Genomic DNA, 25,116 nt, shown 5'->3' on the forward strand with positions numbered 1-25,116 from the left:
ATCAAACCTGCCCTTTGAGGTTGATATTAAAAGCAGATATATAAAATCCCACCAAGAGTATGCCTGCAAGCGTATAGCATCTGTCTTGTACATGCATAACTGTAAATGTAAGTGTCTCTTGTCAGTGGTGGTTTTTGAATGTCTATTTTTTTACATGTATAATTACAATTGTGTAAACAGGGATTTCAATAAAATATCAGAAAATAATAAAAAAAAATGCGTTACGTTTTTAATGGTCTGATTAGCAACGTGTTCTTTGGTTTTCTATGAATGTAAACAGAAGAAATGAATTCATAAAGACAACACACAGGCACTGAGGATTGTGTATAATATATTTATTATTATGTACCAAATACAGTTTTCATGGAGTGAATGGAAAACCTTATTATCTCTGTCTCTGTGAATGTTTACATAGATGACATGATCGCTTTAAGCCTGGTAATAATTCCGTTGTTATCAGGCACCATCGACCCTGAAGTTGAACTAGTCTGGCACCGCCCATTAAGCGTAATATCCTAGCAACGAGTTCGTCTGTTCTCCTCTCATTGGTCGATTTTTGGATTTCCGCCATATTCAAAAAAACAGTCACGCTGCTGCTATTGTTGTGAGATATATTGCTATTATTCTCTTTAACCCTTTCTATAACAGTAGTAGTTAAAGGTCTAAGCCATTTCAAATGGGCGAAACTGCTGAAGTCCAAGCTCCCGTTTCTACCTCAGAGAAACCGAAGAGACAGCCGAGCTCTAGGAACCTGAAGAGGAAGTGTTCAGCTGATGAAGAAGAGTATCCCCTGGAGAACATCAGCAGGAGTCTGCGACGGTGAGGCCATCTTCTCTGCTCCCAGCAAAACTCACTAAAACTGCAGTAAGAAAACTAAAAACCCTGTAAAGACCCTCAGAGCTAAAGCAGTCTAAAACATTTAATGTTGAGCTCGGTGGCTAATATGCTTTAGCCTTAGCACACTGCTGTTATAACCAGTGTATCACTTAGCGGTCTTTATAATATTTATATTTATAATTTAGAGACAGCCAAGTGAGTATGAGTGGTAATTTCAAACAAGCTCACAAATACTGCAAACACTGCACACACAGCGCGTTTTACATCCATTTTAAATGTTTCGGTTTCCTCAAAACGCCACAAGATGTCAGCCAAGGTCCGCTGTTGACGTCCACAGGTACAGAAATGTTTGTCTGCCGCTTGTTGAACTGCTCCGGTCCAAATGTAGTTCACTTCACGTTGCTTTTCCTGCGCACATGTGTATGTTTCCGTTATTAGACCTTCCTCACAGCAGCCATCTTGACATGAAACAGCAGGGTCGACGCAGGTGTTACCAATGACACTAATTAAGGCTCCGTTCCATTTAGTGCAGCAGAGCCTTTACAGTCAGCCAAGCCATGCATCACAGCAGCACCCTGACTCTGTGTGACCTGAATGGAACTGAACCATAATTAGTATCATCGCTAACACCTGTGTCAAAATTCAAAATGTCAGCGCTTTTATTTCCAGGGGAACATTTTGTGCTAGGACGGAATTACTACATCAACAACTCTTGATGTGGGTAGTGTTTTAAGACAGAGTTTTAAAAAAAGGTGTTCTTTCCTCGTTCCAAAATCAGCTACCAAATGAATTCTTCCCAGCACATGTAATAATACAAAATAGTTTTTTTTTACTCTGACAGACACCTTTAATCTCTCTATTTATAGGATGAGCTTTGAAATTCCCAAGGCAGCACTCATAATAGTAAACCCAGTATCTAAGCAGCGTTTTTCCACCTCGACCTCTGTGTATAAGTTTAGAGATGAGCAGAAAATGGAAAGCTTTACATACACTGTTATTCTGGATGCAGGCAACACAAACTCATATTGTCTCTCTAGGTAATAGCCATAAATATGATCAGTACTCAAATAGTGTCCCAGAGGTTATTTATATTGCTGCGATTTATCTGCTAAGTTGTCAGACCAGTGGCTCATACACAATAATAGTAATCTCTGTATGTTTTGGTATAATAAAACCCAGCCAGGGTTTATTATTGGACTTCTTTGAAAGGCTTTCCATGTTGTGTGCCAAAGTGCCCCAGCCCTGCTCAGTGCCCAACTGGCTCTGCAGACAAACATGGAAAAACATCATCCAATATTTGACCTCCATAACAAGGTTTATGGAAAAAAACACAAGCTTTGAGTTAGAGAAAATGAGGCTTGATTTCCCAAGTGATACTGGCATTAAATATTAGCCTGGCTGTGGAGTTTTGTTTGCCAAACATGTGCAGAATTCAACCAAAAGAAACCAACAAGCTTGGGTCAAAGCTTGTGAACTCAGGGTTGTAAGTTCGTGAAAAAAATAAAACATAAAACATCACGTTGAAGGCCCAGAGACAGAGTTAAATAAATGATCTCAGGGTTGGGTTTGTGCCCCCATAAAATTGGGAATGTTTCTCAATAAACTTCACTTAATATAACACTTCATATAACAGTAGTATGCACACGCACCCTTCTTCTTAACTGCTGCTTTACCTGCCAGCATCATAACAATGGTGTGGTTGTGCATTCTTGTGTCTTCTACCTGTAGTTAAGATACTGAAGGGCATGTGGGCGTAGGTGAGGCCAGCATTACAACTGTTCAGTTTCAGAGTTACCCAGCTTCAGCAAACAAGGGCAGGGCTAACTGAGATACTAATCCACTGACTCATGGGCCACACTTCCTTCAACACATAAGAGCAGGTACGGGAGTGGAAAGAACCTTTGTCCCCTGACTGATGGATGTGTACTGATATCAATCACATTCATGAAAAAGTTACACATGCAGGGGCTATCGGCTTTCAAAACAGCTCATCATGCGGGAAACGTGACATTGGAGAAGTCTTCATCCAACGCAGGGACAGGGCAGGGTTTAGTGATTTAGCAGCATACCTCTGTCATAAATATGGACAGCTGTTCACATGTATTTGTTCTGATTACATCACTTATAATCAAAAACTAGTGAGACGACAACTTTACTAACAGCCAAACATCAAGCAAAGTCAACAATACAAAACATAGCAGCCAGCTAATATTACTTACTAGCCCGACAGCAGTCAGCCCAGCTTGGGGTCTGTCTTTCAGTCTTTTATTCCACCAAGCTCTCAGCAACCACTAAAAGTCAGTCCCACATTTACTCTAGTCCCACCGCTTTCTGCTCTAACAAACTGAGCTAACATTATCTAACAGCAGCATCTACAGTGGCAGCAGTTTACTTCACTGTGCATCAGGAAACTCTGTAAATCACAGAGAGTTGAGGCGGAGCAGCCGGAGGATATCAGAGAGAAAACCAGAAAACATTTTCTCCATAAAATATGATCCAGTTTCACCAAAAATCAGTCAAATAGTTGGTGGTTTGGGACTAATACAAGAAAAGACGTGGGAATAACAGAGGCACCATTCACCTGATTAGAAGTCAGTGTACCATCAGAATGAGTTTAAAATTTTAAAAAAGTACACGTTATTAAGTGCGCTAATTCTTTTTTTAGATGTTGTGTTTCAGATTTAGTTGTTGGTTATTCATCCAGCTGACAGAGTAAGCAGGACTTGGTTTCTCTCTCAAAGGACATAAACTGTTGACGTAAATACTTTGGTTGTTTAAAAGATTTAATCTGCGTACTCATGGGATGAATTCACCTACATCTAGGGCAACAATGGACCTTCAGGCTTTTACTCTACTCACAGGTCGGTGTGAGCCAAATGATATAATATTCACCACGTTATGAATTGCTTTTGATCATGGACAAAAGACTGTGACACAAACCTGTGTGCCATCATTCAAAATAAGTCCCAGTAGGCCATGACAGTGTGGTGTGTCAGTGTTACGTGTTTCATTTCATCATTCTTCCTGTGACGTGTGAAAACGTCCCCTAAGGCTTTTTGAATTTAATGTGATATGTATCAACAACTGCTGTATTATTTTGTGACATTTGCACAATGGACCACATATAGCGCAAACCATAAGTTTGTCTTCACACTAACCTTACACTGTCTTTAGGATGTATATATTACAATCTAGGCTCTCATATATCATGTCATATTTTGTGCTTCATAATATGCCACACATTTTTCAATGGATCTGGACCGAAGGCATCCTAATACCTGTACTCTTTTACTGCAAAAACAACCTGTTGTAACACGTGGCAATGTGGCTTGGCATACTGGACTCCCCCGGACTGGCCTGGACTGCTAATACCAAGTTATACCTCTAAGCTTTGCATTTTAATAGGGCATGAGGGTGCAGATCAAAATGAGGCTTCATTCTTCTGCTCTGTTACTGACTGCATTAGCTGGCTAGCTACCCTGCTGACTTACATTAGAGTTATACTGAAAAGAGAAAATGATGGGCTCCGTTCCGTTTATTGCACAAACAAGTTAGCATCTTACCATGAAAACACCGCTAACTCTGCATCTGCTCAGCTGTAACGTTAACTCTGCTAGAGCTACATGTGCTACAGACCGAGCTATTGTAATGACTTCCTGCTACAGGTTTAATGTCACTGAGAATCTATTAATCATATTACGGATTGTAGATGATGATATCTGAATTACTTGAAACTGTGTGTTGTCAAACGTTGTACAAACTGTTTGCCCACGCAGTTTTTCACAAAGTGGCCAACCTCGCCCTGTACTTCGCCTGTGAATGACCAAGTCTTTATATGATGTCCCTGTCATAGCCAATTATAACACCATCATCTGTTTCCAATTAATGTAATGTTCAACTATGGAATGTTCCAAACAGGCCAAGCCAGTTTCATCATAGTGTGATGGCTTGTATAGCTGCTCTCGAAGACACAAATTGACTGACCTTCTGACTTCTTGCACTAATTGGGATTACTTCAGTAGTCAAATAGGTCAGGCTATTTACTGTATGCCAACACTAACTCTGAACTTGGCTAAATCTATAAAATATAAACAGAAATAATATAATATAAAACATATTTTGTTTTGTTTACCACATCATTTCATGTGTCATTTCATAGGTTTGACGTCTTCAGTGTTAATCTACAATGTAATTAAAGAAAACCCCTAATAGTCTGAATAAGGTGTATCCAGTAATCCAGCTGGTATTGTTGGTTTTGGTTTTACTTTATCATTGTTTCTTTAGAAATATTCTGCTGCCCCAACACGACTTGCTCTAGAACAGTTTAGATTAAGTGGTGAGATGTTACATCAATGGGCGGAAGAGCAGTAATGTATCATTGCTTCAGGCCTGGAAGCATGTATGAGAGAAACTGCACTACAGCCTGGCTGAAAGCCCGACAATGTAGCAATTGTAAAAACAATGTGTGTGGCCCAGCCTTGCTCCTGGGCCAATGCTTGTCATTTTTCAGCCAAATGCCACTTCTCAGTATGACTGTCTGCTTCTCTGGAAGCTCCACTCATTCCACAGGCTGTTTACTCACTATGAGCCAGCCCTCAGCCCCACTTCCTATTAGCTTCGTGTTGACATCCTTCATTTTAATGACGCTGTATGATTCTCATGCTTTTGAGTGACTCAACTGTGATTGTAAATAAAAAAATAAAAAAAAAGCTTATATATTCTAAAATCAACAAAACCCCCTTCTGTTTGCTGTCCTTCTAGGGTAAATGGTGATAATAATGCTTTCATTGTGTTATTATCACCAGTATGATACTTACATACAGTAAAAATTAGAACTTATTGGCAATCTAAAAAGCGTTTTGCTAGACTTTATAAATTAGCAATATTAGCTTATTCATAATGACTAACTAAGACCCCTCCAGTCCTGCATCACTCTGTCAGCATGTATTTCACAACAATGACATTATCCCTGACTTCATTTATCACATAACCCATTCCTTAGATTATCAGATAAAAGACCATATTAAATATTAAATAGTTATGTAAGCTACAGCTTAGTTTATCCATACAAATCTAACCAGATGCAATGGGTTAAATCCGAAACTTCAGTTGGGTTAGATCTTTTGCCTTTTGGACCATTACCCAATCTGTTGTTCTAGTACTTGCATATCATTTCATATACCTATAGTGTGTTACATTTTCACTTAACTCAAATAGGCATGGATGCACAGAGAGCATATTGTAAATGTACATCTGTTTAATATGTTATGAAGATTATTTCACAATTTAAAATGCATGAGTTATTTATTTGTTAGACTGGATTTGGACAAGGCTTGTTGCTATGGAAGACGTCCCATAGATAATGTAATGGATTGTATTTCAAAGGTTCAAACTCACTCTGATGTATGTCTAGATACTTTGGCTTAACCTCAAACCGCAGTGACACTAACAAAACTGACTTTATATTTTAGCTCTGTACACTCATATCTAAGTCAGGCGTATGTTTAGGGAGTCTAAGGATGTGCAACAGCCGAGTAAATATCATATCTTAGGTCATCCAAACTGGAAATAAGTGACCACAGGGCCTCAACAGCATTCAACATCATAAGGCGTACATGACCGCAGACGGAAAAATGAACTTGGACACTCCTTAAAATGTTATCAGTGGATCCCTTCTGATGTAGTCATGGAAACTGACTGAAGTGAAGCATATCATAATACAAAAAGATGACCTCAGTCTTTCTGTTCAGCTTTCAGACTGCAAATGGGATAAACGATCACTATCTGAATAGGTAGATCTGTCATATTTTAACCATCAAGCAGTACGTTACCTCCAGTTAAAAGACATTCTGAGTGGCCAAATGGAGGTTGAGGACACTCCAACAGGACATACTACTCTGCACAGGAGTGTCTGTAACTTAATTCTTTGACAGTTAAGTCTGAGCAACACCTGCAGTGACCCCTGACCCCGGACTTGCCTTCAGGACACCCAGAGAGCTTCTCATTTTCCTTCTCTCTTTAGCTGTTGTTGTTCTTAAACAACACATGACGTTTATCCAAAACACTTTACAGTAGCATCAGAGCGTACATTTCCAACATGGGTGGTCCCAGCAGGAGCTCCAAACCTAACTTAGTCAAATAACACAGAGCTCCACAGGACCTGTCTGCCCCCATTTTCTCCCTGCTGCTTGTTGGTTTTCATTTTATTACTTCTGGTTTGTGGCCATTTTATGAGCATTATCATTGTCAGCTTACTTACTCAGTTTCCCAGAGATCATTTGTTAAGTGTTTGTGTACACACAAACAAGCATTTGGGTTTTCTCAGTAGCTACTGGACAACAAGGCTGCGTTCAGTGGTGACATTTTTTTTTGTTACAGTAACAGTAGTCATTGGAATGTCTGATGCAAAGTGTTGGCTCGTAATGTCAAATAATCTTCAACGCTCTTGGTTCGGGTGTTGCAGCTGCCTGTACTGCTGACTCTAGAAGGCCAGTTTGCTGTGTCACTGGATAAATGCCACCTGGTGAGACAGTAGTAGAGCAGCACCATGACTGGAATGACTCAGCCTTATGAGCAGCACTTGCTGGACACACACACACATACAGAACAAGTGTTTCTGGGCAGCTCTGCATTCTCCGGATGCTGATGCCTTTTTAGGTCCCACCATCGAAGCCCCTGAAGACATACATCTTCAATATTAAAACTGTTCTGACACCATTTATGATGATGTGAAAGCGGAACGATGTACAAGGTTTTGATTCATCGTGCTGTCAGTCTGATGCACCCTTGTTGCATGGTAGTTCATTTAAACATACTCCACAGTGTCTTAACATTTCATTTTTTGTTTGCATATTCACACAATTGTGGTATTTCCATTTATTACAAATGCATCCTTTCCTCAGATTTTTCTAAACTAGTGTAAGCTCTGCCCATTGATGTGCATTGTTAAAAGGGTTATGAAAAAACACATGCAATAATAATAATAAATGCCATATAACATGATACAGTCACCTCTGTCTGCAGTGTGAGCCAAGTCAGTACATAGCTATCCGTTTCACACAGTTACTCAGCCTTGTACGGCAGTCGTGAGACACACTTCTCGCTCAAAGTGTTTCATCAAAGTGCGGTAGTGCATCAATAAAAATCAAATTTATTGTTTGTACCAGACAGCTCTCAAGGTCTGCTTTGATGTTTCTCTTCTTGCTGTGTAACCATCCGTTCACTGAGCATGATGTGTTGTATAATTGCCCTCAGTGTGGCCTTATCAGGCCATGATCACACAGGTTGAAGGTAAGTTGTTTGACATAAGGATTTAAAGTATGCGTGCCTGATTTTGGGGGAGTGTTTAGTCCGGATGCAACAAAAAAAAAGCAAAGCTGTTCCCTTCCAGAAAATTCCTAACAAAAAAGACATTTGGGCCTCGTCCAAATTTGTTTGGTGGGAGGAAGGTGTGGGATAAATGACTCCTCCTCCAAACCTTACGGGGGGGTCTTAGGTCTAAGGACAGCTTGGCCTCTCAGAGGAAGTGGACTGGGGTCATCATTGCAGCTCCACCATGCTGAGGCTGTGGTAGGTAACGGGAGGTGAATGTTTTCTCAGGACACCACTCTTCCCTGAGTCACAGCTCCAGTCTTTGAATTCATGCTTTGAATTTCACTTGAAGCTTTACCCACTCATTTGCTGGGTCAGAGTGGACTCCTCTTAAATGTTCTCATGGTCAGTTCTGACTCATGTTTGTTCACAGTGGAGGTGGATTTTGAGGAATTACTTGTTGTAATGATATTCACTGGTACTCCATGCTGGACAGGTCTTGTAGATGTTTGTGTTTTGTAGGTTGCATTGTAGTTTTGTCGTAATTGAGATCGTCCCCTCTGGTTCAGGTCACTGCGAAGAGGAAGCTCCTTCACCTTCCTCACCCCAGGACCACAATGGGATTTCAGTCTGGTGAGTACAGGCCTCATATTTTCAAGTTTGCAGATCACATTAGTAGAGCAAATATATCAGTCAGACAATCAGATATATCAGTTTCAGTGTATAACTTGTCCAAGATGCACTGATATGATACTGGGGCTAAGATACAAAGCAGCAAGGAAATAACATACCTGCTTTATACTTTGTATACAATATACATACATACATACATACATACATACATACATACATACATACATACATACATACATACATACATACATACATACATACATACACCCCACCCCACCCACATACTATATATAATATAGTATAACCATAATATAATTTATTTCAAATGTTTTTATTTGGATTTTTCAGACAGGTACATACGCATGTTGATCACAGAGTAACACAGTGAATTCTTATTTTAACAAACATAAAGTGCAGGGTTTAACAAAAACAATCCCGCACCAAACATACCCACTCCCCCCACCCCTTGAAGTACTGAGAGCATTCTAAGGCACAATTCTGAAGATTGGCTTATGGAGTAGCCCCCTCACAGGGGTTAAGCTTATGCTTATGTCAAGGGCCAAAACTGAGCACAATTCAGGTTTGTGTTGTTTGGGTATTATGAAAGTATAATAAAAAAGGATCCCACGTTTTATAAAAAAAAATTCTCTGAGTCCTGATAAAAAAGGGTAACATTTCCAACTTGAGACAGGTCATTATGTCCTGAAGCTATTGCCTCAGCTTGGGCGGGGCAGCCTCCCTCCACCTAAGCAAAATTGCACGTCTGGCCAAAAGTAAGGCAAAAGCGACCATGTGTTGCTCACTAAGTGTCAAGTGTGGATCCCCACCTGCGGCAATGCCAAATAGAGCTAGAGTGGGGCTAGGGGCAAGATCCTTGCCCAATATTTAAGACAAAGTATTGAAAACATTGTTCCAGAATATCTGTACTTTGGGGCACTGCCAATACATGTGGAAGAGGGTACCATCGTTGGTTTTCATTTGTCACAGACTGAACTTAAGCTAGGGTAAAAACTAGACAGTTTAGTCTTAGACATATGAGCACGGTGGACAATTTTGAACTGAAGAAAGCAATGTCTTGCACAGAGTGAGGTTTTGTGTATTGCTCGTAATATAGTGTCCCACTGGTCAACTGGAAAGGGTCCCAGATCCTGTTCCCAATCTGATCTTATCCAGGGACGGGCACGACAGTATTGAGATGTTCCTATATAACTTAGACATTGAGCTTTTAGATAACTGGTCAAAAGAAAGAAAGGTATCTATCGGGTTTATGTCTGCTTTTGAGGGAAAGCTAGGTAGGTGGGAGCGAATGTACTGTCTAATCTGTAAATATCGAAAAAAGTGGGTTTTTGGCAAGTTGTATTTTACAGACAATTGGCTAAAGGAGGCAAAGTATCCGTCGACAAACGGGTCTGCAAAACGTTTGATACCATTCCTGTGCCATGTGTTGAAGGTTGGGTCAGAGCACGAGGGAATGAAGAGGTGGTTAGAGGCAACTGGACTCAGGAGGGAAAGGCGTCTCAGGCCAAAGAACTTCTGAAACTGGGCCCATATCTTAAGGGTGTGACGTACCACCGGATTATAACCATAATATAATTTATATTAATATATTTGATGTATGCATTTTTATAAACATTTATCATCTGTACGTACAGAATTGTTTTTTTTCTTCTTCTTTTTTTTGCAGTTATGGTAAGGGCCTTGCTCAAAGGCTCCTCAGTGATGGTAATGGAAGGGCCAGGAAATGTTTTTTTTTTTTTTTACTTTCCCCACACAGATTTATCTTTTATTTTGTAGGTTCAGGGGCCTTCCAGTCACAAGCTCGCTTCTCCAATCTTTAGGCCACCACTGCTTAGCTTCTTTCCTTTCATCCAAACTGGGCGTACACTCCAGCAGTTTCCCATCATATTAATGTGTTTGGCTTTGAATCTTTTTCAACAGAGTCTCGGAAATGGTAGCACTGTTCATTGTCACAGCGATGAAAGGCAGCTCTTATTGGCCCACAGCCACTGTAACTCAGATAAACCATGCAGACTTTAAGACAAATGTCCTATTTACGCTTACTTGTTAACACCGATTAACCATTAGGCTAAATGCAAAAAAAAACTCTAGCACACTTGGTGCATTTATTTTAGAAGATAATCAGGAGTGGATTCTTTGTTATACCAAATCACGGGCAGTATATTTCATTGGGTTAAAAATATCTTTTAAAATATATTTCTTTGACAAACCAAAACATACCATACATGCATTTGATTCCTTTAATAGTTTAAAAAGTATTTGGATTCCGGTGGGAGTATGGTTGCAAAGCTGAAACTTAAAGGAATTGACGGAAGGGCACCACCAGGACTGGAGACTGCGGCTTAATTTGACTCAACACAAGAAATCTCACCTGGCCCGGACACGGAAGCGATTGACAGATTGATATCTCTTTCTCGATTCTGTGGGTGGTGGTGCATGGCCGTTCTTAGTTGGTGGAGAGTCTGGTTAATTCCGATTAATTCCGTTTTTCATAGAAAAACACCCATCACATGTTAAGTTACTGGAAACACTCCACTTGTAGTTTCATAGTGTCATCCAGAAATTGGCAGCAGAGAACTTGTTTGCTTGTTATAAAATGACTCACTGATTTAACATGAATGAGTGACGGCTGATATGACCCACTGCCACAGTTTGTCCAGTATGTCCAGTTGTCACTGATTAGCATCAAGATGCAAAATATGCTTCTTTGTCCACTGGTGAAATTGCATTCAGTAAAGCTACTACTAGCCACTTGCATATTTTATCAACATTTGGCTCGTGGATGTTGCTAATTCTGGACCCTGGGTTGCTTTTAACGGTGTCTGTTGCCACCAAGGGACTCCTGTAGTGATCTATGAGTGTATTATTATAAATGCAGCACTGGTATGAAAGTTATTGTCCTGTGGAGTGTGCTACACGTCCAAAATCTTAAAGAATCCAAAAGATTTGGACCTGGCCTCTGTACTCAACCTTCATAGCAATCACCAGCCTTGATGCTCATGCCTTGGTTTTAGAGTGCTATCAGTGGAAGGAAATCTCTAAACTCTACATTCCAGGCCAGCTTTCCCCTTGGCAGCTCCCTGCACTGAGTGTGTATCTTCATCTAATACCTCACTGAGGGACTGTGATGACTGTTATGTGGCTCCCTCGTGGCTGAACAAGGCCCGTTCATGTAGCCAGAGACCAAATCCTGGATAAAGGAAATCCAGCCCGCTCCAATTTCTTATCCCCCCTCTACCAAAGGAACATAATGGCCTACAAACCACTGCTGTCTCCAATAGACCGGCCTTCTTGTGGTTTACAGTCAGTCTTAAATGAGACGAGCTGATTAGAAACAGAAAAGAGCGAACAGATTAGACGGCGAGCAGCAAAATGACGAGTGTGGAAGCATTCCAGGGTTTACAGCTGCCTGAAACACAATCCATCACTCATCTGAAGGAAAAGGAGAAGAAATAAAAGCAGGGATAGAGAGGGAGAAGGCCAACGGCTCTTTATCTCATGCCAGTCTGCTGTCTTTGATTCGCAAACATGGCATGCTTAGCTCATCCGCTAAAACCATGTGGACCTCATTAGCTCATTCTTTCAATTTACTCCCCTCCTTTCCCCATTTTTATCCGTCATTTATAGATATATAGATATATACACCAAACAGCAAGCGATAAAAGAATCCTGGAAGTGTCTTTGTCTCTTATCTTAACCCTGCCACTTTAAACTTGAAGGTTTTGCCAAGGCCTTGAATAAAGTTTAGCCAGGTCTTTAGCCTTTGAAGTGGTTAGGGGGGAATATTTTTTTTTTACCCCTGGCTGAGGCAGTGCCAGATATAGGTGGGGATGTGTTGGCCCCCAGGCGAACCTTGGAAGCAGGCGAGGCGAGCATTCCCTGTGCATTTGGTGCATTCTCTCAGACTACATCAGGCATGAGGCCTCAGGGGACTTTCTGTCATGGTGAGAATGTGAGTCAGGTTTCCAGCCCAATGCCAAGGTAGAGCAGATCAAACCAGACTGCCGTTTGGTGGAATGTGAAGGTAATTGTAAAAAGTATTCCGCCTCCTCAAGCAACAAGTCCAGGCGGCCAGAGATGTCAGCTTCAAGAGTGGCCTGTCTGATAAGCAGCATTCCTGCTTTAATCAGACGTGATTTAATATGGCTGTCAGCTGCTGAGTCGCGTCGGGCTTTTCACGCAAACATTGATAATTATTGTGGGAAGGCCTTGCCCATATCAACAGCAATTTATATTCAAACTAAGACTGACTGCTTTAACCGCAGACCATCTGAAGATTCCTCAACATTCCACAGGGAGCAGGATTTATATCACTGAACCTTTGATAACACATAATGCATCCAAGACGCTGCTCCCCAGTGGATGCTCATCCATTTCAATGAGAGAACCCAGTACAGCTGTTTCATCCCTCTGAAGAAACAGTATGTCGCACTTTGATGTTGCATTGCAGCTGTTCAGTGTCTTTGATTCTTGTTTGATTGATTGTTAAATAAGTAAAATTAAAATTTTTGCCTGTTTTTACTAGCTCTCTGTGTTTTACAGGTTTTTGATAGGGGAGCATACAGTTATAAATCAGTGTCCATATCTGATGAGTTTTATCTCATTTCAATGGAAACACAAGATCCACATGTTTTTAAACCTGCAGTTTGTAGCTGTAATAATTTAAATATTATGAATGGAAGAATGACCCCAGGGTACGAAGTCCTCCACTTCTCCTGATATCTTTTCAAACTATTGAAGTTAAATTAAAACTGGCATGTAATTTGGTAGAATTACTTGATTGAAATCCACTTAGGCTAATCCTAAAATAGGTTGTAGAACTGACGATGTTGCATTCATTATGCTTCTACTGTCCCACTTGAATGACAATGTTATTATAATAAGGCCGTGTTCAGACTGACTGAAGCTTGTCCTGCAAAAAAATTAAACCTGGCTCAACTTCTGCCACGATGTGACGTCATTTGGCAACACACTGTGTTGGCCAATAAGAACATGTGAGTGTACCTCGGTCTGTTTTATCAAATCCAAAATACTGCCTTACTTCCCAAATGGTTTGGTGTCATTATCGTTCATGTTATGTACCAGACTTTTACGTATTTGAGTAGTGAATTCTCTGTGATTTGGGATGACAGTTGAAGTTCACGGTTCAGACAGTTTCTTGCAGACAGCCATACATTTTTTTGCAGAAGTCCTTTGTGTTGGAGGTGCTGCAACACCGCAGAAGTCTCTTTAAAAACAAATAAAGTGGCTTTGGCATACAGTGCTGTCAGTCTGAATACTGCTTTACGTCTGGGTGCATGTACACTCATGTCATTTACATGTTACCGAGGTGGAGCAGAACAATGATTGCTACACCCAGTTACACCCACCCCCTTACAAAATACACATCTTTCACACTCAGTTTAAACTTTTACACAACCACTACTAAAGCCTTTTGAATGAAAACATTTGATTTGTAGACTTTCGTCTTTCTTTGATTTTGTGTTTCTTTCTTTCTCTCTCTTTCTCCCTCCACCTCTACCTGTCCGTACAGTAAATATTTGTCTTCCTTTTCACCAACATATGTTCTACATTTCTTGGCCAGTTTGGCTCTTATCTAATCCAGGCCTGGGTCTGAATGCACAATCTAGCCAGAGGATGGATTTTTCTTTCTTTGATCATCCAACCCGTGGTGTCATGGTTATATGAAACTGATATAGTTTGGCAGTCTCCCTCAGCAGGCTGGTATCTAGACAGAAATGCAAAAACCCCTCATTGTCTGTCTGAAAGTGTTGAAACTTGTGTGTACTATCAGCAGCTGCTTTTTCTGTCTGTCTTTGTGTTTCCGTTGTCTGTACATCATTGTTGTTTTATTTAACACACAAATCTGTCTCCCCACATGAGTAACCCTGCCCAGGTCCCAACAGTTTCTACAGCTTCAGAATGTGCGTAATGAAGAGGGGGTGTTTGTTGAGTCAGAGAATTTAGGTTGATCCCAGCCCACCATTTGAACAAGTCGCTACTTGGAGGGTGTTATTTCGTCTGTGAGCTGCTGACGGAGGGATTTCCAAAGGTGGCAGGAACAGGACTGCTAATTTTCTCGTCCTTTCCCCCGCCATGTCTGTTTTTGCACAGAGATTACTCTGGTGTTGTTTAATATCTTGTGTAAGTCCTGATGCTTAAGATAATATTTAACTTGGAGGGAGCGTTCACACTTAGCACGCAGACTTCAGCTGACCTGCTGGTCTGTACCCACCAACACTAAATCAGACTTTTCTTAGTCTCCCTCTTAGACCTAGTCTGTTTTATATTATATTTTTTTATTTAGCATTTTTTTGTAAATTTGGATGAAGGTTAATTGAGAACTTGTTATGCAGGTATATATAGATATCAATATAGATGGATAGAGGCCTGGGGCCTCAGCTGGTAGAGTCTGCCATGTTTCTACTGTAGCCCAGAATGGACAAACTAAACACTGGCTCTAGATAGGACCCTCTGTGTTTTTTCAAAGTTTTATGGCCACTGTAACTTCTCCTTCGCGGTTGGTTGTGTTTTGGGGTTTCAGTTGTTTGCAGTCTGCAATCTCACCACTGGATGCCACAAAATCCTACACACCAGTCCTTTTAGTTGCTAATGTGGGCACATTAGACCAATGTTCAATACCATGAACAAAATTTTCGTTAGAAAATGAATAAATAAATGAATAAAATTAGCTATGAACAACAGAATATTATACAAAACAATGATCATAAAGAGGCAATAACATCCCATAGGAAGTCAACAATCAACTCTGAACCCAGCCATAGATAAAACACTCACACATTTAAACTGTTTATTTTGTTGGGGAATAAAGACGTTTAAAATAATATTCATATTCTACAAAAAAAGCATCATTTTATATTTATTTTTAGGTTTCCGGGAGTGACCCTTAATTCAGTTTTGCATTTTGTACTTTTCAAGTGGTAATTCAAACAGTTATTAGATAACTTAACTTAATTAGAAGTCCCTGACATTTGATATCTTTCAGTATTTATATTATGAGTTCATCCATCCTTAGCTAGCTTTAAACCAACAGAGACACCTCTCAGCTGTGGCACTGAACGACCGTTTGTTCAAGAAGTGAATTACACAATCTTTTGTTGTTTGCAGCTCTGTTCACAGCCTCCTATTGAGATGCAACCAACTCTGCACACACCATGGTATTCATCACTGCATTAAGGCTAACAGTCAGTCACACTACCACCACCTGAAATGCCTGCAGGGGAAAGAGTCTGAATAGAAATTGTTGAGCAGATAGCACTTAAAATTTTACGGACGTGGAAAAACAAACAGGTTAGGAGAGGAAATGCCCCACACCACTGCCCCACTCCAACACAAACAAACACACAGCTCAGTCATTCATCGCCAGCCACCCCTGACCATTATGTGTCCATTTTGGCCCTCCTCACCTCGCCTCGCTGGTCAATCAGGTCTTGACGCCCTGTGTGTCCAGCCAGAAGCAGTCTGGCCTTCCATGTTTAATGAACCGCGGTAACGGGAGCCTCTGGGCGTCCCAGAGGCCACCAGTGCTCCTCAAGCTTCAACACCCCTCCACTTCAACAGGCCAGACTAATATTCTCACTTGCTAACTGACTGACAGTCCACATGCAGGTGTTGAAGTGTCCCACTGCCCAATTAACCCTTTCCTGTTCCCAGTAGGACCTCCAGCAGTGTCTATTGTATTTTTACAATAGAGCTACAGGGGCAATGAGCATAATTGGCCTGGAGTACAAGCAGTGAATGGCGGGGCTGTAAATTGTTCTACATGTCGGTCTCATCTTGGCCCACAGACAGAGATGTGTACTAGAGCACAAAGCAAAGAAAATATATGCAACATGTTAGTTGTTTCCATATGAAAGGTTTAGGTTTGAGAATCTGAGAGGTGTTTGCCCAGAGGAGCTCAGTCTGAGATCATTTTGTATTTCACTCAAGTTTTGGACAAAACTCAACAATCTATATTGTTATTATACACTACACACAGCTGGTAGAGTCAAATCTGAAAGAACTGATTCCTGATTCATGCCACTAAAAGAAACACACCAACATGTTCCAGCAGTGCACGTTGATCATCCTAACATATCCTAACTGCCTGTTCATCTTTCACAGAAACGTAAACGCAGAGAGAAGGATGACAGTGACGCAGTCAGCCTCTGCAGCTTCGACTTCAAGGTAAGGTGTTCATTTTAGAGAGAACCATGGGTATGATTTAGTTTCAGGATATTTTTGTTGTTTTAGTTCTGATGCTGAGGGAAATCCCAATGTGGAAAGTGAACCCTTTTTTTACAGACGCAAATATGAAGTCTGTACTGCTGTTTATTCAGAGCTTATCATCAAAATGGCTCAGCCTATCACCGGAACACATCAAGATAAGGCCTGTGTTTGTTTGCTGAGGAGCCTGCTGTGGTCTGTTGTTAGTTACGCAAAAGCAGGTTCTTGAAATAACTTGATATGAGTGGTAAGACAAGCCGGCCAGGTTGGAAAATATACCTCATTTGGTGTGTGGGTGTTAAATGAGCACACCTACATGTATGTGCACACAGATCTGTCAGTGCTGTTTCAACACATTATGGTCTTTTCATAACTGAACACCCTTCAGCTTCAGGCACATTTCACTTTTTCTAAATGAAAGTCTACTGTATGTACAAAAAGTACTTAAGCTTTATGTCAAATCTTCATTTTCTTTTCTTTGAAATATTCATGTATAAAACTCCTCTCGTACTAAGTGTAGCACAGATGGGGCAAAAAGTTTTCAATCAACCCGTGGCCCCTCTCCATCTATTCTGTCTCCATGCAGGCTGTTTTTGTCCTGCGCCCACATGAGAGGGATTAGCAGCGACGTACAGCCTGGACTTCTGTAACCAGTTGGATCAGTTGCTCTGATTTAGCCAAACAAAGCTTGAACAGTGTTGTTGAGAGTCCCGGGGGCCACTCCTTGATTCAAATGAGAGCAGCACTCTATGTTCCGTACTGACTTTATTTTCTTTTCTAATTGAGCCGCTTCCAGTGCAGACTAATCCCCACACACTCTGTTCACATACAAAGGCGGTTAGAGTAGAAATCCCTTGCGGCTGCTGGTGCACTGCTGCTCTGTTTATGTTTAGTAAATGGTAAATGGACTGCATTTATGTAGTGCCTGTCTACAGACCATTACAAGAAAAAAGAAAAATGTGAGCTGCAAAACTTATTTGGGGGGGCTAATAACAACTATTTTCCTTCTTGATTTGTCTGCCGATGGTGACGTCTCAGAATGTCGATTTGTCTGAGCACCAGTTTAAAACCCAAAAACATTAAATTTACTCTGATATATGATGAAAGAAAGCAGCTAATTCACACAATGAGAGGCTGGAAACAATGAATCAATAATGGTAAAAGTTGCTGTTGCTGTCGCTGTTGCTCGATTAATCATCTCAGCACCACCTATGATTACAGGGTGTAACAGTACACAGAATTCTGTACAGTTCTGTGTACTCGAGTTCACAGTCACAGTTCAGACCTTTGTCTTCTGTCTCTGTGAAGCACTTTGGTGTAAAAACCAAGAATCAACTTGAGATGCAGAAAATAACATTTTTATCATTTATTGAAAGCTCTCAGTGTTAAATGCTGAATACTACTGTAAACAATGTAGGACTCACTTCGTTTAAGGACAATAAGAAAAAAATCTAATGTCAGTCTGTTCATAATGCCTCATTACACAAAACTGTAACCTGGGTATTCTCAAATATAAATGAAATAAAGTGTTGCATATTTCTAATGTGTTTTTTGTTAAAACATTCAGGGAAATGTGTCTAACCGATGCTCTGATCAAATCCAATATTACCATTAAGCAGTCCTGCACACTGATGTGCCACATGCCCACAGTGAGTCATTAAAGTAATAACTAGCACAGAATAAAGCTTTATGCTTTATGATGCCTCGTGGTAAGTTTTCGGTGGAACTGTCAAACCTATCCCATTTTCACACCATCTACCTGTCCCTGTGTGGTTGTGGTAAAGTAAGTGGATGAATAAAGGCTTCATTCCACATGCCTGGTCCTGCTTTCAGATCATGCCCAAGTGGCTTGTTTTTACAATAATAATTTCAGTGTAAATGACGCACGTATTGTTTTTGGTATTAATACCTGAGCTGTAACTCTACGGAAGCGTATTGCATTCACTTGAAAAAAAAAACTGTGCCTGCGATGTGCAGTCAAAAGAGTGGATTGGGTTTCATAATTAATATTGTTTTATAGGCAATAATCTATAGGCTTTGTTGGTTCCAGGTTCAATATGTGCAATAAGGTTGTTTCAATAATTTTTTTAATAAATGTTGAAAAAATGAATCGCCTTTTCTTCATTATATTGGCTTGGCACAAGTAGAACGAGCCATTCGTCATAATGTATACAACACTATAGAGACATAACATTACAATATTAACATAGAATGTTGAAGATCCGGCATGTGTGTACGGGGCAGGAGTCACCATAGATCCACGGGAGTCACTTGCAGGTTGGATGTTCTTGCAGGATTACGAAGTACTGTATCTCGATAGTTCCGAAAAAAAGGGGGAAAGAATGACGTAAATGCAACGCGCTTCCATAGTTACTCAACCCTGAGTTCCCAGAAAGTGTCTGAGATGGAAAATGAAACCTTTCCTGCTTTCTTTTCAATGAAAACAGTTTGATGAAACTGTAGACACATATATCATCTGCTGGTCTACCTTTGCACTGTAGTGCTGTTCTGTCACTCCTCTGCCATGACTACAGAACACCCCTGTGTGAATTCTCCATATGTGTCTATGCCAGTGCCACCATGACAAATGACTTAATATTAACTTGCAAATGATGTGTTCATATTTGTGTCTGTAAGTAGAAGCTTTATCAGCCCATCAGTTTGATCTGCCTACAAATCCTCTGTGGTTTCACTCAGTCTTAGTTACCCCGCTGTGTTTGGTAGCAACCAGCGCTGCTCAGGGTGTGTGAACACTTACAAAACAAAAGTTTTTTAAAAAGGACCGTGAGTAATCCAAGGATGTCAGTCTGGTTTGATAACTATGGTTTTCATTGTTTCTACGGGCGGTTGTGTGATTAGATCACGTCTACATCTTCTGTGTGTCTTCGTCTTTATTTAATTGTAGCCACAGAGGAGTGGAGGTATTTATAGTTCTTTGCCCTCTGAGAAGAAACTTTCTAGATTAATAGGGCTTAAGATCTCTGTCACGCCCTAACTGGGGGCCTGATTTAGAAACAGACTTACTCCTAACCCCTGTGGGGATGGTTGTTTTTGAACTTTACAGGCAAAGGAAGTGTGCTGAGATGTTTTCTCTTTACAACTGTTTGAGTGTGCAAGTTAGAGAAACAACAAATACACATGCTTCTATACATGACACGAGTCTCAGGTTAATGAGGATGAAAATGATGATTTTGCTTTTTATTTGTCAACCAACTGAACATTTCCACATTTATTTTCAAAAGTCTGATTATTCAGTGACATATCTGAGAGGTCACTTGTTGCTATACAGAAGGATAAAATGATAAAATGTCCTGTTTCTGTTGCTGCTGACCTCCATCAGCAGAGGGCAGTAGCCCCTCCACCACCCTCCTGTTGTTTTAAGTCAGTCAGCACTCAGCTGTGTTTCTTTGCCCAGAGCTGCCTGCTTAATGCCGTCCCTAGAGCTGTAATTATCCTGCACACGGCCCCTACTCACTGCTGCCGATGCGGAGGTTAAGTTGAGCTCAGCCCCTCAGGCCACGAGGCTCAGTCCGTCTCTGGCACGGCATAGGTTAGACAGCGGTGAAACTCCGCCATTCGCTGCATTACTCATCCTAGCTCCACCACTCTGGGCTGAGACGGGCATGTGTGTTAGGAGTGTAAATCATGGCTGCACTCCAGCTGTAGCTCAGTGTGACTAGAGGCGAACAGGCCAGGCAGGCCGGGCCATGTTGTGTTTAGTTTTTATAGCGACCGGGCCAGACGTGCTGGTGATTCAGACAGAGGTCTCCCCACATGGAGTGAGTAACAGCAGGGATGCACGCAGTGTCTTCTCATACCACCCATAGACTATACACAGACAGACAGATTCATTTTTTAATTAGATCTTCTCTGACTCCTCAGTCTGCATAGTTTGTCTCAGTTTTTTTTTCTCACGTGAAACCCAAATTGTTCTAATTCTGAAGACATTTGACTCATGAACCCGATTCACTTTTGCTTTTGGGGGGGGCATATGGGTGATGTAATCCAGACTCAGTGTCCTGTTGGTCTGCAGCAGATGAGCCCCTCCTGACCGCGGCATCAACAAACAAGGTGTCAGCATGTACGCACCTCGACCAGCATCTGTGTTCTAACACACACACACACACACACACACACACACACACACAGCATATGCATGAAGCCTATGTCCTTTTTCACACCTCCATGTTGACTCAGGAGGACGAGTTAGAGCCACGAACGGGCTTGTCCATTTGCCCAAAACCCTCGCACACAGCGTGACGGCCGGCCTCGCAGCACCTCCAAATTACACCTAACACCTCCACTCTGTGCTGTGCTGTGCATTTGTGCACCAGCTGTAGTGGGCTTCAGGTGTGGTTGTCCTTCATTCATGTATGCATCTTTCAGTCTGGGTCATTGTGAGCGTGCACACATGAATACAAAAAGCCACAGGTTTGATGTCAGCTCGAGAGCACGTCTTTGTCTTTACTGAAACTGAAACATGTTACTGTTTTCTGCCCCATCACACCAATCAACATATGGATGGCAGTCGCACCCCAACCCCCCAACCCCGTCCCAGTGGTACTCAATATACAGGTTTCAGTTTAAACATCTGGCCGAGTGTGCCACAGTTCCCCCACCATTGATATTCTAATGATCACCTCCCCCAATTCAGCTGATGAGACTGATAACGGCTCTGTTGAAAGCAAAGAGCAGAGAGCAACGCTTTGATTAAAGAGCTAACAAGAAATATCCTTGTCATAATTACTTTAGTAGTTTGTTCATTTAAAGTACATTCATCATTAAGTTTGAACATTTTAGTACCTGATAAGAGTCAGGCAAAAGTTCAGAGGAAATCAACTCCTTTGTGATTTAGCTTGATTTTAGTTTGTGGCATGAAAGCATTTAAAAATAAGTTCACTTAAATTTCACCTGGAGGATGTTCAAGGACTTTCATGTCATTATGACTGTAACATGTATTAATGATCACACAATGTAGGAAAATAAAGTTAGAACTGAAGCTTTTAGGACAGTTTAACGGTCTAAAGTAAAGTTTCATATTTACAACTTTGTTTTCTTTTTATTTGTATGGTTTTTTTTTCTATTTATAGTCACCAGGGTCCAACTTATGATTGTATTCATTATTAATGAATCTGTCAGCTGTTGTTTGCAATTCATCTTTTAGTCAGTAAAATAAAGAGTTTCCCAGAGTTGCACCTAGATATATTCAATTTACAACGATGTAAAACAGAGAAAATCAGTTAAGCCTCACATTTGAGAAGCTGGAGCCAAAAAATTACTTTTTAATTTTCTGTTATCTACTAATTGTTCCAGCTCTAAATACTATCAATATTCACTTTCAGGTAAGGTTACTGTTAAAAACTAACTATTTTATATGTGATCATGATACTGTATTTGATATATCTGCTGCTGCAGCCTCAGTACAACACTTTTACAACCAAGTGTGAGGAATCTTTTTTGATCCTTGAAATATCACAGACTCAAAAATACACGATTCAGCCTTCACTGCAAACCTTAACCCAGTTTCCTGAAAAAAAAAACCCATATTATGTTAGACAAGGTTCAGTCTTCTAAGTTTCTTTTGCCCTCATCACAGTTGTCTGGGGTCAGGTCTGTTTAGCAGTAAGCTTTACCGTAATCTTTCAAATTCTTACTACTGTTTATAGTAGTGGATGGATCAACAGAGCCTATGGGCAGTGTCTCTAGATTTTCCAAGTAAACCCGATACCTTGTCATCTGCAGCAGAGGGCTGAGCACAGCTCGCTCCTCCCCTGTCTGTTCTCTCGGTATAAAGCCCTCCCTCCCTCAGTCTACCTCAGACCAAACTTTACAGAGTGTGAGAGGGGAGTTCTCACAGAGCCCCATCCCACGAGGGAAGAAGACACATAGGGGGGAAGGCGTATTTATTTATTTAGAGATTTTTTTAACTCTCACACAACTCTTGATTTTCATCAACATTTTTTCTCTGATGTGGATTACTTGGAGCTGACTCGCCTGGATTAAAAAAGGATATTGTGTTTTTACTGAAAGCTATGGTGGCTTACGATGAACTGGGTAGCTTGGTGCCTATCAAACGGACTTTGCAAGTGATAGACTACCAGAACCAAGCCAACAAAGAGTCAGAGGTGAGATGAAAACACATGATGACTGGTCATATTTCTGCTTTGTGTCTTTCAGTAAATGTTTGCCTGTTGTACAAACTCATATCTTTGTGTCAGATTGTGAGTGAATCAGTGCCTAACCCTGTTTTTATCTCACTTGGGCACGCACTGAGTGTGTGAGTGTTCTTGTAAGATGAGACTTTGGACTTTGTGCCGGGGCACTAAAACAATCCTTGAGATACTGACTAACCTGGGAAAGTTAATCATTGGATTACACTGCACCTATGAGACTGTAAACCACGAGCTGACCCCGCTCAGTGTTGTGTATTCCACGTCTGTTTTTAAATATGCATCCCAGCAGGCAACTAAGTCATGGTGGGATATGGAGAGATCAGGACAGGCAGTAGACTCAGAGAACCCCAAACAGTGAAGCAGCAGGGGGTAAAGCCTCAGTCAACAAGCCTGCATCCTTTTAGTTCACTCCTGTCTAGCATTACTTTGCTTTTGATCACATTTAAAGTGAAACCAGGTTTTTTTAAATGCAAATTCAGCATTTCTTCAGCTGCAAACACAATGAAAGGAACACAGGTGTTGAGTCACCACCTCAGCTCCTTCCTTCCTCTTTTGAGGTTTGCACAGTTCTCTTTCGGAAGAGTTTTTGGGAACATGTGGGTTCATTGACAGTAAACCACCAACACAAAAAGAGAAGGAGAAGTCCACTGACAATTCATGAAGTGAATCCAGTTCTTACACAGTTGCATAACTCCAACACCCTTTAAGCTTTGCAGGTTGTGCTGACTTATTCATGACCTCGACTCTTTCATTTATGGTCTGGCTGTTCTCAGCTCCTATCAGCTCAAGCTGTGGTGTAATCACGGGGACCCATCTGGGGTATTGGCTCAGAGCACACACAGGGTTACTTCAAAGGAAAGCACAGGAAGAGAGCTTTGGGATCCTTTAAAAAAATACCCTGACATTTATGAGGCTGTAATCTTAGGTCAGGAGTTTAAGCAGCGCAATGCACATGTACAATATGTATGTCTGGGGAGTCATTGTCCAGCTGATAATAGTTATCCAGTGCAGCAGCACAAAGCCCGGATCCGTCTGATTTCCTGAAGTGAGCCAGACTCGGCGTAAATCTGTGGAGTTCCTGGGGTCAAGCTGCCATGAATAGCAACTTTCCCCAACTGTCTGAACTGTTTCACTTTACAGCTGATAAGCAAAGACTGGGACCAGTGGCTTTGTGTTCCTCTGGAGAAGGTCACAAAGGACAGGAATGACATAATGGCCAACAGGTTTCAAATGTCACCTTTGGAAACCCCCACGCTCCTGTAACTTTTGCTTTTATTTCAATTTCTTACTGTCTACTGAGAGAAAATGGTCAAACTGGAATGGCAAGTGTAGTACCAGCAGACAAGTAAAAAAAAAAAAGACCTGACTGTGCATGTAGACCACAGTCATGTGGCAGCTTGCTGGCCTCTGCCACTAGAGGGCTTTGTAAGTTCTCAAGGCTGTCTTGCAGTCCTGGTCCAATGTGGAGACCCTGACCACAGCAGACCGTGACTCTGCCACAGCAGTTCACAGGCCTCACCAGACTGAGCAGATCTGTTCCACAGCTGTGTCTGCAGGGCCCGGAGCCTCAATGGCTGCTCTGTTTCCCAGATCCGCTGAGCCAAGGCAAAATCCCATTCGGCCTGAGTCAGGAGAAAACACAAGCTGCTTTTAGCGGTGTGGCCCTCGAGTTTAGCGGCCTCATTAGTGTTCTTAAGATGAAAAATGTTTTGTGGGGAACGCAAACTTTGTAAACGCTAATTATGGCCGTGGTTGTCTCGTGGTGTCATGTTTTTGAAGAGGCTCTGTGGGCTGAAATCATTACCTCAGATCTTCAGCTCTTTGATTTCTGCTGCCTGTTGTTGTTGGCACAAGGCCAAGCTGCGCTCTCCTTTCTCCCAGCCTCGGGGCTGGGTGAGGGGAGGGGGGTCACCTGGCC

General features: G+C 41.3%; 1 protein-coding gene across 3 annotated transcripts in view; it reads left to right on the forward strand.

Annotated features, from left to right (window-relative positions):
• The first annotated feature begins 391 nt into the window (after positions 1–391).
• Positions 392–25,116, forward strand: part of net1 (neuroepithelial cell transforming 1) — a 29,867-nt gene continuing 5,142 nt past the window's right edge. The window contains exons 1-3 of one of the 3 annotated variants that reach the window (XM_027272062.1): positions 392–819; positions 8,718–8,781; positions 16,924–16,986. In XM_027272062.1, coding sequence (XP_027127863.1) covers positions 677–819; positions 8,718–8,781; positions 16,924–16,986 — 270 coding nt within the window. In that variant the 5' untranslated portion in view covers positions 392–676. Of the gene's footprint in view, positions 820–8,377; positions 8,407–8,717; positions 8,782–16,923; positions 16,987–22,835; positions 23,151–25,116 lie in introns of those variants that run through there. The other 2 variants (XM_027272063.1, XM_010736914.3) reach the window with 2 other exon arrangements.

This window comes from Larimichthys crocea, chromosome XX (assembly GCF_000972845.2).
Source record: "Larimichthys crocea isolate SSNF chromosome XX, L_crocea_2.0, whole genome shotgun sequence".
Taxonomy (NCBI): domain Eukaryota; kingdom Metazoa; phylum Chordata; class Actinopteri; family Sciaenidae; genus Larimichthys; species Larimichthys crocea.